General features: G+C 40.5%; 1 protein-coding gene across 1 annotated transcript; it reads right to left on the bottom strand.

The window, feature by feature from the left end:
- Nucleotides 1-844: 844 nt before the first annotated feature.
- On the bottom strand, nucleotides 845-1,939 carry LOC132296457 (uncharacterized). The gene has a single exon (XM_059794659.1). It carries the CDS (start codon nucleotides 1,937-1,939, stop codon nucleotides 845-847), a length of 1,095 nt encoding a protein of 364 aa, XP_059650642.1.
- Between the last annotated feature and the right edge of the window lie 17,068 nt (nucleotides 1,940-19,007).

The raw sequence follows: 19,007 nt of genomic DNA, 5'->3' as shown, positions 1-19,007 counted from the left end.
AGTGGCTTAACTATGCCAATTACTTTCTCCACGAACCCAGTTTTGATCTTCCCCAAAAACTTCAGCGTCAGCTACTTGTTTAATCTTCAAAATGTCCTCGGGGATATTAACAACCTATAACAAATTAGCATAATCAGATTACCGAGTAAAATTGAAATTAGTATATAAACAAAGGATGAATTGTGTCAATTATGAACAGTTTTGGTCAGAATAATATATGGAACCATTACCACTCTTGTTATGATGTTATTCATCTTGACGAAAAACAATAAGCACAGTTGGAAGCGATTGTCCGATATAATAATTACAAAAATGGTAAAATTTGCTTCTTTGGTCAGGCACAGAAGGGCTAAAGTGAGGGAAAGTTGCAAATGTCCATGAGAACCCGAGGAAACAAATATAAGAACATTAACAAATTATTGAGTTCTATTTTTATATTGGCAAACGACCGATAAGGATATCACAGTGAGTAAGGCAAATGGCATGGGTAATATGTAAGGAAGATCCATAAAAGTATAAAGACATATCTAGTCCACTTCTCCTGTTTCCCTGTAATTTTGCAACTGACCCACGAACAACTAGGCAAATAAAGCATTTATGAGCTAACGGTAGCATCTTTTTTCTTTTTTTTCTTTGGAAGTTGAAAGTTGCATTAAAAAGAAATAGTTACAAAAATTACACTAGCCTTGCCTTGGTCAAAGGCCCAGCCCAAGAAGTTTGGACAGAGACCAACAAGTTAGCAACAAGTGATATGAACAGGGCCCAGCCCAACAGGAGAACCTAGAGAAAACCCTAGAGAAGCGCCCTAATCATCCGGTAAGTACAATGAGGCGACGAAGACGCCTTAGACAATTAGGTCCGGAGGCTTCGCCGGTGGCCTCACAAAAGATGGGAGATCCCAATGAAGAGCCAATTTCCTTGCAAAAGGTGAGTCCTTAACCTGTCTTGATAGAAGATTCTGCCGAATCAGTTCAGTAATATGCCTTAGGACCACCATCTGTGAGGATTTTTGGTTCCGAAAAGCTCTGTTGTTCCTTTCTTCCCAGATTTTATTGATTGCACTGGATAGAGTGAGTCTGTTCATTGCACATCTCAAGTTCCTGCCAGACCAGTTATGGGAAGCCCAAGCAACGAAATAATTCCAAGACGAAGGGGGGGCGTGAAATCTGGATTTGTGCTGCAAGTAGACCCAGATCGGCCTCGCGAAAGTGCATGCAAAAAATAAGTGGTCATGAGATTCATCGGAGAAGTTGCAGAGATGACACAACCTTAGGCCTGGGACATCTCTCATACTACTACGGTTCAGTGTTGAGAGGCGGTTCTGAACTGCCAACCACAATGAGAATTTACATCGTGGAACAGAGAGAGAGCTCCACACGAGATGATGCCAAATCGTGGAAGGGCGAGGAGCTTCAAGCCATCCAATAGTGTGACATAGTGTGAATGATCCAGTGGGTGATGGAATCCAACTAGAAGAGTCAGGTGATGAAGATGGAGGAGCAATGAGAGCAATTGCAGGGAATTGCTCAAGTATGGAAGCTGGGAAGGACCAATCACCATCCGAAATTAGAGAGGAAAGGCGCTGGTGAGGAAGAATCTGCGAATCCTGTAAAAATCCCTCTGCAACCCTCAAGGAAAGTGGTCCCCCATGCAACCAATTATCCTCCCAAAAGTAAGTATGCTCCCCATTACCAACCTTCTGCAAAATCATAGACCTAGCAACCCCTTTGAGCTGGAGGATCTTCTTCCAGTTACTGGAACAGTTCTGAGGAGTACCCAAAGTCCAGAAACATCTGTCCCGAACCAGCTGAACTCTCACCCACTTTGCTCCAGTGTGCTTAAACTCAGTGCCCGACCATAGGAAATTCCTTAACAGCTTGTTAACCTCTGCTAAGACTGCCTTAGGAAGCACAAACAAACTAGACCAGTAGTTCACCATGCTGAATAATACTGATTGAGTTAGCTGAATTCTACCTGTGTATGAGAGAAATGAGGAGGACCAATGAGTGATCCTGCGAGTTATCATCTCCACCAACCCTCTACAATCCTGAAACCTGAGCCTAGTGGAAACCAAAGGAACTCCCAGGTACCTAATAGGAAGTGTTCCACGCTCAAACCCCAGAATTACCTCTCTATGTTGTAAAAGCTCGTCACCCTCAAACCTGGAGTCTTAGGTCTACGATAACAAAAGTACAGAACTAAGAGGAGTCAATTTCTACAAACACTCCTTAGTTTACAATAACAAATAATTAGACTTACGGTAGCATTTATGAGCTAATGGTAGCATCTTCTCATTTGCCCGAATTTCACCAAGATAGTATTGCATATTAGACTTACGAAAACAGATTAAAAATTCAATGATATCGCATGGTAACATTCAGAAAACATTAAACAAATTAGCCAATCATAAAGATATACATGCGTGTGTAGTGTGTATCAATATGTAAGTACATATACACACACACACACGCACATATATATATATATATATAAATATACACGAAATTTCCATGACATGGAATAGTTGAAAACACTAACGAGGAGCTTGTAAGAGCTAGAAAAACATCCAGAAGCATGGGAAGAAGTGATAAAAACCGTAGATCAATGGAAGGAGAGAGAGTATTGACCTTGATAGAGGAAGAAGGAAGCACAGGAACCATAATGCTGCCCCTAACGTCCCTCTCCCTTTCCCTCCTTACAGAGGAATCAGCAGCCCTTGAAACTTCAGTGTCATGCACAACTTGATCCCCCCCTCCCCCCTCTCCATAGAGGGCACAGAAATGTCCCTTCCGTCCCTCTCCCTTTCACTCCCTATAGAGGAATCAGCAGCCCTTGAACTTCCGAGATTTCATCATTCGTACGAATTTCAGTGTCATGCACAACTTGATCCCCCCCTCCCCCCCTCTCCATAGAGGGCACAGAAATGTCCCTTCCGTCCCTCTCCCTTTCCCTCCCTACAGAGGAATCAGCAGCCCTTGAAACTTCCGAGATTTCATCATTCGTGTGAATTTCAGTGTCATGCACAACTTGATCCCCCCTCCCCCCCTCTCCATAGAGGGCACAGAAATGCTAGCAGGTACGATATCAAGCGCAACTTGATCAGGCATACTTCTCTCCCTCTCCCTCTCTCCACATATCAAGCATTCGATTACAGTAGTTCTGTAAATATTTCTTTCAGCTATAAATGCATTTGATTCAACCAAATAAATTGGCCCATGAGTTCTACAATAGATTACCTTAAGGTTGAAATTTTTTTCGTGAATGGTGGCCATCAAATTGAACAGTGCAAGCATAGGAAATACTTTGAAAGAGTTGGGAAGTATAATAAATTCGAATGACCTCGTTATTATGGCAATTTTCACACATACCATGGTAAACATATCAGACACGGTCAAACCTTGTCTACGATAAACCTTCGCTACTGCCGTTATTAGTAAGGTACAACAACTAGTTATCAGAAGAACCAGTCTCACCAATTTGACATGCTCATGAAAATATGCAACCACAAATAAACCCAGTAACTCGAAAGCACTCGCTAAGGATTCAAAAGCACTCGCTAAGGATGTGATAGTTATATCGCCATGTTTTCGATTAAAAGTGTGAAGACAAGACTCAGGCTGCTGAACGCATTTAAACCGAGTCTGATCAACAGTTTTTCTTGCTTCCATTAAACACAACAGTGTATCAGAGACACAGAGAGGGAAACAGAGAAAGTAAAAGGCTGAGACGATGGCTCAACCTCAATGACCCGCTTTAGCCGATCGAATTCCTGTATCGCCACCTACCTGCGCTGAGTCCGGCGAGATTTCACAAAACCTCAGGTGGTGGAGGTGTCATATGTATTTCTCTCTAAAATCATTTAATCATCAAGCAGGAACAATTGATGAAGAAAATTTCGGATCCTCAGATTGTACCATCCTTGAGTCAGGCCGCTACAGTGTATCGACTTATCTGAGGGCTAAAAACAATAAGGGTACGTTTGGATAAGTAGGAGAGAAAAGAAAAGAAAGGATAGTAATAGTTATGAGAGAAAAGAAAGGAAAACAATAATTTCTATTTATGTTTGGATAGATAGAAAAAAAAGTATAACATTCTTGTTTGGATATGATAGAGAGTAGAAAAGAAGAGAAATGATAACAATGAAATTACTATCATATCCTTTAAAATAGATGGGATATGAGTGGAATAAACACTAAGGGTACGTTTGGATAAGTAGGAGAGAAAAGAAAAGAAATGATAGTAATAGTTATGAGAGAAAAGAAAGGATAACAATAATTTATATTTATGTTTGGATAGATAGAAAAGAAAATATAGTATTCTTGTTTGGATATGATAGAGAGTAGAAAAGAAGAGAAATGATAACAATGAAATTACTATCATATCCTTTAAAATAGATGGGATATGAGTGGAATAATAATTTCTTCCTTTTAATTATTGAGGGTGGTTTCGGAATTATTAAAATACTACTTAAACAATATTCTTTCTCTCCCTATCTTCTTATTTTTGGAGAGATAGAAAATGAGAGATAGGGAGGGATAACTATCCCTCCCTATCTTTTCTTTTTTCTTATTTTAACTTACCCAAACACAATTTACACTATCCTTTCTTTTCTTTTCTCTCACTGTCTCTCCAAATCTCTCAATCCAAACATACCCTAAGGGTTAGGGTTTCATGGCGATTGGGGGTTTTCTACAATGTAGGTTTATTATGATGGGATACTTATTTAGACTGAACGCGGAAGGCAAGTTACTTGGCACTATATTGGTGCTTTTCCGAATTAAGCATAAATGTTCGATTGTAATTCCATTTTTTGAATTTTTCGCATAATAGGAGTTTTTTTTTTTTTTTTTTTTTTTTTTTTTTTTTTTTTTTTTTTTTTTTTTCAATTGGAAAAAGTTGGGTTGAATAAAAATTTGGAGTTTTGAGGAAGATTTAAGCGTTGCCAGAAAAAAATGAAGAAAATCTAAGCCTGGCCGGAACAAATGAAGAAAAATTTGTCGACGGACAACCGGCGATGAAAATAAGAATAAATTACACTTACCTCCCCCTAAATAGGGTAAATTACAAAAGTTTCTCTAAGTTTTGAAACATCTCACTAAGCTCCCTTTTAGTTAACACCTCTTTAACAAACTGACCCCTTTCATCATTCTTAGTAACATTCAACCCTGATGTGACCAAAATTTAAGCTTACAATGATGATTATGCCCTTAAAATATTTGTGAAGGCTTTTTCATCATTTCACTAACTTTAATTTTCTCTTACATGTTGTAAGTACCTACTTTTTGAGTCAAACTAAGAATGAAATCATGCATATTCGGGAATATCACTAAAATAATACGAGGAACACAGAAGAGTGGATTGAGGGAGAGAAAATCAGCCCAATCTAGGGATTAAAAATGATAGTAGAGAAGAACGACGCCTAGAGCTTTGACAGAGCTTGATTCTTCGCCCTTATCATTTCTTTCAGCCACCTCTTTATAGCCCTAGGTCATCAATCTTGTATCCATTAGGCCTATGGATAAAGTTAGTCAGGGCCCATATCCTTTTACCTGACTCTTTCGGACCTATTACCAGGTGTAAGTACCTTCCTTTTTTACTCTTTAGTGCCTATATTGCCAAAGGCAGGTGTGGGCTTCATTAAGTATGGTTTTGGTCTATTAGAGGTGGCTGTAAGGGTCTCTGTGCTTACTCTAGGCCGCCTTTCTTCTTTTCCCCAAATTGGGTCTGCCGTCGCGGAACTCGAAGTTGAATCTCCATCCTCTATTCTAAAATCCCTTCGACATTCCCAATGGCTTTGAAGAGTCCTACCACCACTCTTCATCGTTAGCTCCATCGATCGGTGGTTGGCCTAGTCGAGGTCCTAGGCCCATTGATCGTCAGTTTGTGGGCAGCTCATGGCTTGGTCAGATCAAGGTTCTAAGCCCATCGATCGCTAGTTTATGACTTGGTCGGATCAATGTTCTAGGCCCCTCGATCGATAGTTTGTGACTGGTCGGATCGAGGTTCTAGGCCATCGATCGACAGCTTGTGGCTATGGTCGGATCGAGGTTCTAGGCCCATGAATTGATAGTTTGTGGCTATGGTCGGACCGAGATTCTATGCCCCTCGATTGAAAGTTTGTGGATATGGTCGGATCAAGGTTTTAGGCCCATCGATCGACAGTTTGTGGCTATAGTCAGATCGAGGTTCTAGGCTATCGATCGACAATTTTTGAATCTAGGTTCTCGCTATGGGCTTATCGACTGGCTGCTAATGCTTTTGCTGAGCTAGCCAAAATCCATGTATATCGACCAAGTGTTTAAACATTTTTGTCTTGTTCTTGCTTTCTTCCAAAGTGGTGAGTATACTTTGACTATTTTGATGACGTGGCGTAACTTACATCCATACTAGGTTCTCGCTATGGTCTTATCGACTGGCTACTAATGCTTTTGCTGAGCTGGCCAGAGTCCATGTATATTGACCAAGTGTTAAAACACTTTTGTCTCGTTCTTACTTTCTTCTAAAGTGGTTAGCGTATTTTGACTATTTTGCTGATATGGCGTAACTTACATCCATATTTAGTCCCCTGCACATACTATTTTGGTATAAAATACATGCACGCACAAAGGCGAGTATTTTTGCATTGTTGTGAAGCGTAGCCTTTTCAACTTCTGATGGTTAAAGGCAATTAATAAAGGGATATGACCCTTCTTCTTCTTATTTCCTCTTTGAAACGGTCTGTATTCAGACGGTACAATGGAGAGATTTGAGAAGAGAGAAGATAGTTGAGAGGCTTGAGAAATATAGCTTGTGCAAAAGAGAGATCCGTGTGTTGCTCATTCGAGGGAGTGTGTGTAAGGGTGCTACTGTTGGTAATTTGGTGTAATGACAAAATGAAAATAATTGAGCAAGCCTCATGAAGCAGTTCCGGCAATGCCACCAGGCCCCTTTCTTTGGTCCTCTAGATATATTTTGGTCGTCGTCGGGGGATGTTCGGAAGAGCTGATGACGGGGATGTGGCCCAATTGATGGAACTAGAGTGCCCTATTGATGAGGGGGCAAGAGTGTCGGTGGACTTTGTTCATCGTTTTGCTATTGAACAAGGTTATTATCCCTATTCTTTTTTGGATTTCAAGTGTTCAGTGGGTCCTTGTTCATAGTGGGAAGAGTGGATTGAATTTATTTTTTTGCAAGACCATTATGTGGAGTTGCTATATAGGGCTAGAGTATACTGGTCCTTGAGATTGTTTCACAGGCTAGTGATGCCTAGAGATGTGCAGGGGATGGAGTTGTTGTTATCTCGGTGGTGTAATGTTACCCACTCATTTGTTACTAGATGGGGGGAATTTACCCCTACTTTGGAAGATGTGGCACATCTGCTGGGGCTGTACAACCTTGGGGGAGACTTCTGTGTGCCCTTCGTTCTGGATGAGGCAGAGCAAGCAATGCTCGAGGTCTTTAAGTAAGGTTGCAGAAGACGAAAAGCTTTAGGTCTTACTTTGGTTTGCGTGGTGTGATATGCGCTGAGAGGAGCGAGGAGGGAAGGAAGAGTACAACCGGTGCTTGGATAAGGTACTTTTTTTTTAAGGATATGCAACCCTTTTTCAAGGGTCCAGACAAATCAAAGCGTCCTTCATTTGATGGGGATAAGATTAGGAATCCTGCCGAATTGACAGCTTATGTATTATGCTAGTTGTCTAAGTATGTATTCCTAGGGATGTCGGACGATGCGCTATTAGGTCGATGGTGTCAGGTGGCTGTCAAGTGATGTGTGTATTATTAATGATAAACCACTCGCAATAGAATGAATCCTTGTAGGATACGGCTTTGTTGAGGGTGTCGAACTGATAAGTGATGAATATTGCATATTCAAGCCTTTAAATGTGTGTATGTTAACACCTTAGTGATATTTTTATCCAGGTTTTACACTTATTTTCGAATATTTTCCTTTTGTATGTCATTTCCCGAAGAATAGGACAAAACCATGATTTTAGAGCTTAAAGAGATGTTTTCGGGGTTACTAGAGATGTACCGTGTAATGACCCTGTCATTTTCCTTCATTTCCTTTTTCTTAAATTTTCACGGATATTTTTTTTTCCGTTGATCTTTTCTTTTCTAAGTTCGGTTTCTCATCACTGAGTATCGTCTTGAGTGCTCGGAGATGGTTCTTGAGACTCTTTTTGTAAAGACCCGGACATTTTCCTTCCTTTCTTTTTTTCGGTAAATTCTTTTTTCGTCTTTTTCCCTATTTCGTTCTTTTCTCATTTTTCATTTTTGCTTGCATAACCTCACTTTTTGTGCTCGGATTTGATTCCGGCTTTGCATGCGTCCATGATATTTCATTTCCATGATATCTACATTTTTACTTTTGTAGAAAAGCATGCTAAATGTTTACTTTTCTTGTAAAAGGCATAATGCATGACTTTTGGTAATTATTCATAACTTAAAGGGTTTTTGGGTAATTATGCAAAGTAATTATTTTTCGTCTTAGGGACCATTTTGTAATTTAATTTGAAAGATATTTTCAAAAAGGACCTTTTTGCAATTTCTGAAAAATGTGATAAGTGTCACACTCTCATGGTGCCACTTGTTGATCTTGTGGTGGAACAACTTGGAGGCTTAATCTCTTGGCACATGGAGGGTGGAGATTCACCCATTTGTTGGCCTAGGATAGGAGCACTTGTTGGCATGGATGGTTGACAAGTGTAGGCTTGATATTTAATCTTGGAAGTTTACTTAGATTCATGACAAGTGTAGGTCTCACCTTTAATCTTGCAAGTGTGTGTGTGAAAGGTAGTGCAAGAGCACCTAGTGAGTGGAGAATCCCACCACATTTAACTTAGGGTTTTCATTACATTTTATTCATTCATCTCTTTCCTCTCAAGATCCCTAACCTAGCCACCATTGAAAACTAAGCTTGGTTTAAAGCTTTAGACTCCATTTTGGTACCCTTCCACTCACCTAAGACCTTGAAGCTTGGATTACATTAGTTTCCTCTCACTATCCTCTACAAAACCCTTGTTTGGTTTTTCATTTTTAAGCTTGGTTGCCTTGGATAATAGAGATACAATTCTCTATTGAGGTAGGGGGTGTTATAATTTATTTTTCAAGTGATTTAATCGTTCTTATAGTGATATCCAAGTTGTAAGCATGTTTTGTATTGAATTGAGAAATAAATGATTAATTGTAACTTGTATATAATTCATTTTAGACTTGATATATGGCATGGCCATGACTTGATCTTTGTTGTATATTAATTTGGCAAGATTTAAATGAGCTTTTAAATTTAAAGCATTAATTGCATCATGTTTTAAGTTGATTTAAATTCTAAATTATTTGCATCATGTTTGAATTTCATTTTTGACTTGATATATGGCATGGTCATGAATTACTCCTTGTTATATATTAAATTAGAATCATTTGGACAACTCTTGAAATCTAAAGAAATTACCTAGTTGGTCTACATAATTTCTATCATGTTAAACCTAATGATTTAATCATGTAATTCATGGAATTCATTATGTTTTATCACATATCATGACTTGTTGCTCTACTTGTTGATTTTGGAAACTTGGGATATCATCAAGAACTTGACTTGGCTAGGACTTGGTTCTAGTACGGGAGATAGAGAGCTCCCTATACTATTGTGTGCACTAGGGGAAGTACCCATGAGTTAATAGCCCTAAAGTGATCTCAAGAGTACGGTTTTAATCCGGGCAATATCCAAGTATCCACTTTAGTTGATTTCGCTCTTTAATTTCCAACTTGATAACCTTGTGATATTTGCATCTCATTGTGCTATGTTAAAAGTTCAAATGTCATTTTAATAGCATAGACTAAATTCTATTGAATTGCAAATCTTGTAATAAGTTGAACTTATGCATGCTCATTCCCTATAAGTAAACTTGTTTACTCACCCCAAAGTTAATGGGTGTTTTTCAGGTAAAGAAGCTTTGTTGTGGGATGCACAATGCTCTTAGACTTACTAGAATTCTTGGAGTATTTTTGGTGACATTGAATATGCATTTGTTAGCATATCATGATCTTTTTTGGTGTATTGTATAAAAAACTTGTGTTTATTGTCTAAGCTTTGTAATGTGCACTTATGTGCACCTTTTGATACTCTAAGAATGTGTTTGTAATGAGGCCAAGGGCCAAGAACATTTTATATGACAAGTATGCTTTATATCTTCATAGTTGCTTAAGGGATATATATAGGATTTAATGCATTGAAGGGTCATATTTTGCATATGGCATGCTATGAGGCCGTAGGCCATTCTAGCGCGTTTAATTCATCATTTTACAAATGCGAGCATGATTACATCTCAAAGAATGCATGGATTTCAATTATTAAATTTTTTTCGGATGAATTATGGAATTTAAGCAAAATTCATGCATTGGAGTACCATTTAAACTTTCACTTCGATTTAGCATGTAATGGTTGTTCATTTAAGGTTCAAAGATGTTTTGAAACTTGTCCGGATCAAATGGGGAGCATGCATAGCCTTAGAATTGAGCCAAACACCCTCCCCATGGATTACAACAGCTTTTTCTGCTGCAGCAGGGTGCATCGGTCGGTTGATATCAGCTATCAGTTGGCCGACGATTGTCTCGAGACCATTCCAGTAGCTTTTTTGGGATTTTTGTGTTTCGGTCGGCTGATTATTGGGGTTCAGTAGGCTAATGATTGGATTTTGGTCTGCTGATGATGGGGGTTCAGCTAACTGATCCTCCCTGGAACCTTTCCCTTTTGATTTTCTTGGACAGCTTTGTTGCATCAACTTCAGAGAGCCTTAACTCCTTCATTTCTAATCCAAATCAGGTCGTTCTTAAGTCTAAACTCAAGAGCTTGAAGTCAAATTTCCAATGGTACCAACCATGCATAAAAAATCCAACCATAGTGAGATTTATTACAGTTTTAGTGAGATAGGGTCGTGATAACTCCTAAACGGAGAAGGCCATTTTGTTCTAAATTCATATCTTTTCTGTCCGGACTCCGAATCAGGTGATTCTTGAGTCCATTTTAGTTATTTTTTGTTGTCTTTCCAATGGTGGGCTTGGTAGCACCCACTTCCATTTTGGAAAAGACCATTTTGCCCCTAGGCTTATTCTTGTCCGTTTTTAAAACGTCGCTTCCGTAATTATTTTCTTTGGGTTTCGTGACCTCGTTGAGGGTCACATTGGTGTCTTATATACATGTAGTATCTCTAAAGACCATTGTATTACCTTTTGCATCCATATTCTGATTCATTGTTGGATTTACATTTGGGTCACCGCTGACGCACCGGGTTGAATAAAACCTAGGTCGTTACAAGTTGTATCAGAGCTCCTAGGTTTGAAAACCTTAGGACGACGGGTTTCGGGTGCATATCATGCTTTTGTTTATCTACTTTGATTTATTCACATGCTTTTTTATAACATGTTTACGTGCCTTTTGGTAACATACTCGGTATGATGACATGTTTTCTGCACTGATATGCTTATGTGTTTAAAAAGCATCCTTGTTTGATATGTATGCTTGTTTGCTTAAGTACTTAGCCCTTTAAACAGCTTTCTTTGATTACTTTAGCATGACGTATGTTGCATACCTTGTCTTGTTTCATGTTTCATGCTTTCATAGTGTGAGTTACATTCAGTTATGATAGCTTGTGTTATTGTTGACCTCTTTCCTTGCGTATGTTTAACATCATGGTTATCACGCATGGAGAGTCGTCACGTTAGGGCATTGAGGAGCGGGTGGATGACACCGAGTTTACGAGGGGTACGAGAAGGCCCATGGTCTAATTCGTGACGAGGATGCTGATCTGCCACGGGCACCGACTTATGAGGAGCGAGTGGCTCAGGGAATCAATCAGGGGATGGCTGAGTCCCTACAGGAAATGATACGCAGGTAGGTGGTAGGGATACAGATTCCGGCACCGGCACCGATAGTCAATGAGGCACTGGAGTACTTCATGCGACTACAGAGGGTTAAGATTGATCCATTCGCAGGGAGTTCAGATCCGCTAGTCTCAGAAGCTTGGTTGGACCTTATGGTTCGCAAGTTAGATAGTATGACGGTACCCACGGACAGATTGAGGATTTCTTTGACAACCTCTATGTTCATGGGAGATGCAAATATTTGGTGGAGGTCTATGACCAATGTCCACAATGTTGAGTTGATGACTTGGAATGAGTTCAGAGATTTGTTCTTCGAGCACTTCTTTTTGAGGGCTATAAGGCGGGAGATGAGGATACAGTTTACAGGTCTTTATCAGGGCACTATGAGTGTCATTGAATATGAGACACGATTTACTTCTCTCTCTCGTTATGCTGAGGACATGGTGGCGACAGATGAGGCCAGGGCAATGAAATTTTAGGATGGACTACATCTTGACATCAGGCCACGGGTCTCAATTCTTGATTTGAGGACTTACAGAGAGGGGGTCCAGAGGGCTATGCTAGCTGAGGCAGAGGGATGGGATCAGTTATGGATCAGGGGTTCACACAAGTAGCCTCGCGGCGACACTCCATCATCTTCCAGGAGTCAGTGGAAGAAGGCTAAGGCCGGGGATGGTTCACGCACTTAGGGACAGTCACAGCAGGCTCGGTTTGCATCTGCAGTTCCAGTATCCTCGGGGTTAGCCCTTGGGAGTGATTTGTCACCATTGTCAGCAGCCGGGGCATATCAAGCCTCGCTGCTCACAGCTTCAGCCACAGACCAGTCAATCACAGGCTAGTAAGCCTATAGCTTTGGCGAAGGGGTTTCAAGGGACTTGCAACTATTGCAAGCAGCCCGGTCACATGAGGAAGGATTGCCCTCATCCACAGAGTAGGGCACAAAGTGACGCAGGTTCACAGGCCACACCGGCATAGTAAGCGGTTGTACAGTCAGGTTTTAGGGTGCCTCAAACACCACAGCCAGTTGCACCAATCAGTTCATATCCGGGTAGAGGTTTTATGCCTACTACTTCTGGACATCAGTCGGGCCACCAGGGTAGTTCTCAGCAGTCAGGTGCTCAGGGACGAGCTTACGCATTGCCACAGGCCGATACCTCCGCTGGGACTTCTACAGTTCGAGGTATCTTTCTAGTTTTCAGTTCTTGGGCTACAGTTCTTGTTGACACAGGTGCATCATATTCATTCATATCTACTTCATTTGCACACTCTTTGGGTCTGGAGGTCACGCAGCGGGATGGTTTCCTTTGTGTTGACACACCAGTTGGGGTCTAGTATTTTTGGCCGTGTTTATCGGGGTTGTGCTATCGAGATAGCTGGGCAGACCTTAGAGTTCAATTTTGTTATTTTTGACGTGGCGGGCTTTGACGTCATTCTCGGGATGGACTGGTTGTCTTTCTTTCGTGCCATGATCAATTGCTTCTGCGAGCGAGTGTCCGTGTGCACTCCCACGGGAGATTGTTTTCACTTCGTGGGAGATCGGAATGATTCCCACTCGACGATGATTTTCAGTATTGGTGACTAGAGTCGCCACAGGTCTTATTTGGCTAGCCTGTTAGCCGACGAAGACAACAGTTCGGGTTGTGTTTATCCAGCAGTTGTTGTGGAGTTTCTGGACGTCTTTCCAGAGGAGTTGATGGAGCTTCCTCCTCTTCGGGAAGTTGTCTTTGCCATCGACGTCATTCCCGGTACTGCGCTGATCTCTATGGCACCGTACCGTATGGCACTGGCAGAGCTTGATGAGCTTAAATCTCAATTGGATGATTTGAAAGCTAAGGGCTTTATTCGTCCTAGTGCTTCACCTTAGGGAGCACCAGTTCTTTTTGCGAAGAAGAAGGATAGGTCATTGAGATTTTGCATCGATTATCACAAGCTGAATCATGTTACGATCAAGAACATGTATCCTTTGCCAAGGATTGATGACTTGTTTGATCAGTTGAAAGGAGCCACTTGTTTTTTTACGATTGATTTGAGATCGGGTTATTATCAGTTGAGGGTTAAGGATGAGGATGTATCCAAGACCACTTTCTGCACATGGTATGGCCATTATGAGTTTCTGGTGATGCTATTTGGTTTAACCAATGCTCCAGCAGCTTTTATGGACTTGATGAACCGTGTATTCAGTGACCATCTTGATCAGTTCGTATTGGTTTTTGTCGATGACATTTTTGCATACTCAGCTTCGGTAGAGGAACATGAGTATCATTTGAGGACAGTATTGCAGATCCTTAGGGATAACTAGTTGTTCGCCAAGTTCGAAAAATGTGAATTTTGGCTATCAGAAGTAAAGTTCCTTGGACATGTTGTGTCAAGGGGCGGTGTTGTAGTGGATCCGTCAAAGATTGAATCGGTAATGGATTGGGAGTGTCCGTAGACAGTGTTTGAGATTTAGAGTTTTCTTGGCCTAGCTGGCTATTACCGGAGATTTGTTCGGGATTTCTCTCGTTTAGCGGCACCTATGACTCGACTTACCCACAAGGGGGTCAAGTTCGTATGGAACGAGGCATGTGAGTTTACTTTTCAGGAGTTGAAGGTCAGGTTGACATCGGTTCCAGTTTTGATCATTCCTGAACGTGGTTTAGGTTATGTGATCTTTTGTGATGCTTCGCGAGAAGGTTTGGGTTGTATCTTGATGTAGACAGAGGGGGTGGTTACTTGCGGGTTTAGACAGTTGAAGACTCACGAGTTGAACTATCCGACACATGATTTGGAGTTGGCAGCAGTTATCTTTGCCCTGAAAGGGTGGAGACACTATTTGTAGGGGGAAAACTTTAAAGTTTTCTCTGATCACAAGAGTCTTAAGTATCTCTTCTCTCAGAAGGATTTGAACTTGAGACAGCACAGATGGGTTGAATTCATGGAGGACTATGACTTTGAGTTACAGTACCATCTAGGTTAGGCCAATGTGGTGGCCGATACATTAAGCAGGAAGTCACGGGGGACTCTTGCTAGCATTTCCATTCACAGATGGAAGATGTTAGAAGAGCTTGCCGATCTAGGTCTACAGTCTTACGAGGACACTTCATCGGTTATTTTGTTTAGCCTTGTGGCTCAACCGGCTCTTGTTAGTAGAGTTATTGAGGCACAGTTGGAGGATGGGGAGATGAAGGCCATCCATGTTCGGATTTCGGGCAGTGAGAATGTAAAGGGTTGGACTTTACATTCAGACGGTGGTCTCAGGTACAAGGGGATAATGTTTATTCCTTTGTCTTGTCATGAAGACGTTATTCAGGATTTTCACCACTCTTGGCTCGCAGTTCATCCTAGTGGTACGAAGATGTATCACAATCTGCGGCGATAGTTTTGGTGGCAAGGCATGAAACGGGATGTTTCACAGTTTGTGGCTTGATGCCTTACTTGTCAGTAAGTGAAGGTAGACCATCAGCGATTGGCAGGATTGTTGCACCCATTACCAGTAGCTGAGTGAAAATAGGAGCATATCACTATGGATTTCGTAACGAGACTTCTGAGGTCTCAGGCGGGGAATGATGCCGTTTAGGTCATAGTTGACAGGTTGACTAAGATGACTCACGTCTTGCCCATGGCAGTGACAGATAATGCAGAGTGATTGAGTGGACTGTATGTGAGACAGATTGTTAAACTTCATGGGGTTCCTGTATCCATTGTTTCGGATTGGGATTCGCGGTTCACGTCTCATTTTTGGTAGAGTTTTCAAGAGGCTCTTGATACGGGGCTTCATTTTAGCACAGCATTCTATCCTCAGACTGATGGTCAGTCCGAACGCACCATTCAGGTATTGGAGGATATGTTACAGGCTTGTATCTTAGATTTTGGTGGTCGTTGGGAGGACTACTTGCCTTTGGTTGAGTTTGCCTACAACAACAGTTACTAGACCAGTATTGGCATGGCATCTTTTGAGGCGTTGTGTGGTAAGCCATGCAGATCTCCAGTTTGTTGGACCGAGGTCGGTGATACCATTACCTTGGGTCCCGACATTGTCATTGAGACTACAGAGAAAATCAACTTGATTCGGCAGCGGTTGTCTACCGCGCAGAGCAGACAACAAAGTTACTCTGACAGGAGGAGACGATCCTTGTCTTTTGAGGTAGGAGCCATGTATTTCTCAAGATTTCTCCACGGAAGGGACCTTTGAGATTTCGACAGACTGGCAAGTTGTCTCCTAGGTTCATTGGACCATTTGAGATTTTGGAACGCGTCGGTGAGGTTGTTTATCGTTTGGCGTTGCTGCCAGACTTGGATAGGGTTCACGACGTCTTTCATGTGTCTATGCTGAGAAAGTATGAGCTGAACCCATTGCATATTCTGCGGTGGAGTGATATGGTTGTTGATAAGGATGTGACCTACGAGGAAGGTCCAGTGTAGATTCTTGATTTACGGGAGCAGGTCTTGCGGACCAAGACTATTCCATTGGTTAAGGTCTTGTGGAGACACCATAGTATTGAGGAGGCTACCTGAGAGCTCGAACAGGAGGTTCGTTCTCGGTTTCCCCATTTGTTCTCTCTCTCAGGTACGATTCGATTTCGGGGACGAAATCCTTTTAAGGAGGGTAGGTTCTAATGACCCGGTCATTTTCCTTCCTTTTTTTTTTTTCGGTAAATTTTTTTTTCGTCTTTTTTTCTATTTCGTCATTTTCTCGTTTTGTCATTTTTGCTTGCATAACCTCACTTTTGTGCTCGGATTTGATTCCGGCTTTACATGCGTCCATGATATTTCATTTCCATGATATTGACATTTTTACTTTTGTAGAAAAGTATGCTAAATGTTTACTTTTCTTGTAAAGGGCATAGATGCATGACTTTTGGTAATTATTCATAACTTGAGGGGGTTTTGGGTAATTATGCAAAGTAATTATTTTTCGTCTTAAGGACCATTTTGTAATTTAATTTGGAAGATATTTTCAAAAAGGACCTTTTTACAATTTCTGAAAAATGTGACAAGTGTCACACTTTCATGGTGCCATTTGTTGATCTTGTGGTGGAACCACTTGGAGGCTTAATCTCTTGACACATGGTGGGTGGAGATTCACCCATTTGTTGGCCTAGGATAGGAGCACTTGTTGGCATGGATGGTTGACAAGTGTAGGCTTGATATTTAATCTTGGAAGTTTACTTAGATTCATGACAAGTGTAGGTCTCACCTTTAGTCTTGCAAGTGTGTGTATGAGAGGTAGTGCAAGAGCACCTAGTGAGTGCAGAATCCCACCACATTTAATTTAGGGTTTTCATTACATTTTATTCATTCATCTCTTTCCTCTCAAGAACCCTAATCGAGCCACCATTGAAGAAGCTTGGTTTAAAGTTTAACTCCATTTTGGTGCCCTTCCACTCACCTAAGACCTTGAAGCTTGGAATACATTAGTTTCCTCTCACTCTCCTCTACAAAACCCTTGTTTAGTTTTCCATTTTTAAGCTTAGTTGCCTTGGATAATAGAGATACAATTCTCTATTGAGGTAAGGGGTGTTATAATTTATTTTCCAAGTAATTTAATTATTTTTATAGTGATATCCAAGTTGTAAGCATGTCTTGTATTAAATTGAGAAATAAAGGATTAATTGTAACATGTATATAATTCACTTTAGACTTGATATATGGCATGGCCATGACTTGATATTTGTTGTGTATTAATTTGGCATGATTTAAATGAGCTTTTAAATCTAGAGGATTAATTGATTTAAGTTGATTTAAATTCTAAATTATTTGCATCATGTTTGTATTTCATTTTTGACTTGATATATGGCATGGCCATGAATTATTCCTTGTTATATATTAAATTGGAATCATTTGGACAACTCTTGAATTCTAGAGAAATTACTTAGTTGGTGTATATAATTTCTATCATGTTAACCTAATGATTTAATCATGTAATTCATGGAATTCATTGTGTTTTATCACATATCATGACTTGTTGCTCTACTTGTTGATTTTGGAAACTTGGGATATCATCAAGAACTTGACTTGGCTAGGACTTGGTTCTAGTACGGGAGATAGAGAGCTCCCTATACTATAGTGCGCACTAGGGGAAGGTACCCATGGGTTAATAGCCCTAACGTGATCTCAAGAGTACGGTTTTAATCCGTGCAATATCCAAGTATCCACTTTAGTTGATTTCGCTCTTTAATTTCCAACTTGATAACCTTGTGATATTTGCATCTCATTGTACTATGTTAAAAGTTCAAATGTCATTTTAATAGCATGGACTAAATTCTATTGAATTGCAAATCTTGTAATAAGTTGAGCTTATGCATGCTCATTCCCTACGAGTAAACTTGTTTACTCACCTTAAAGTTAATGGGTGTTTTTCCGGTAAAGAAGCTTTGTTGTGGGATGCACAACACTCTTAGACTTACTAGAATTCTTGGAGTATTTTTGGTGACATTGAATATGCACTTGTTAGCATATCATAATCCTTTTTGGTATATTGTATAAAAAACTTGTGTTTATTGTCTGAGCTTTGTAATATGCACTTATGTACACCTTTTGATACTCTAAGAATGTGTTTGTAATGAGGCCAAGGGCCAAGAACATTTTATATGATAAGTATGCTTTATATCTTCATAGTTGCTTAAGGGATATATATAGGATTTAATGCATTGAAGGGTCATAATTTACATATGACATGCCATGAGGCCGTAGGCCCATTCTAGCGTGTTTAATTCATCATTTTACAAATGCGAGCATGATTACATCTCAAAGAATGCATGGATTTCAACTTTAAATTATTTTTGGATGAATTATGGAAATTTAAGCAAAATTCATGCATTGGAGTACCATTTAAACTTTCACTTCGATTTAGCATGTAATGGTTGTTCATTTAAGGTTCAAAGATGTTTTGAAACTTGTCCGGATCAAATGGGGAGCATGCATAGCCTTAGAATTGAGCCAAGCACCCTCCCCATGGATTACAGCAGCTTTTTCTGCTGCAGCAGGGTGCATTGGTTGGTTGATAGCAGCTATCAGTCGGTCGATAATTGTCTCGAGACCATTCCAGTAGCTTTTTTTTTTGGGATTTTTGGTGTTTCAGCTGGCTGATCATTGGGGTTCGGCAGGCTAATGTTTGGCTTTCGGTCTGCTGATGATGGGAGTTCAGCCGGCTGATCCTCCCTGGAACC

The sequence above is a fragment of the Cornus florida genome, unplaced genomic scaffold (assembly GCF_030987335.1).
Source record: "Cornus florida cultivar Cherokee Brave unplaced genomic scaffold, ASM3098733v1 CherokeeBrave_3.0.0_Hap2_Chr02, whole genome shotgun sequence".
NCBI classification, from domain to species: Eukaryota; Viridiplantae; Streptophyta; class Magnoliopsida; order Cornales; family Cornaceae; genus Cornus; species Cornus florida.
The sequence above is the reverse complement of the archived record's forward strand: the minus strand, read 5'-3'. Positions and strand labels throughout refer to the sequence as shown.

Coding starts and splice junctions, on each gene's coding strand:
- LOC132296457 (XM_059794659.1), bottom strand. CDS start 1,939: ATGGTGAACTACTGGTCTAGTTTGTTTGTGCTTCCTAAGGCAGTCTTA.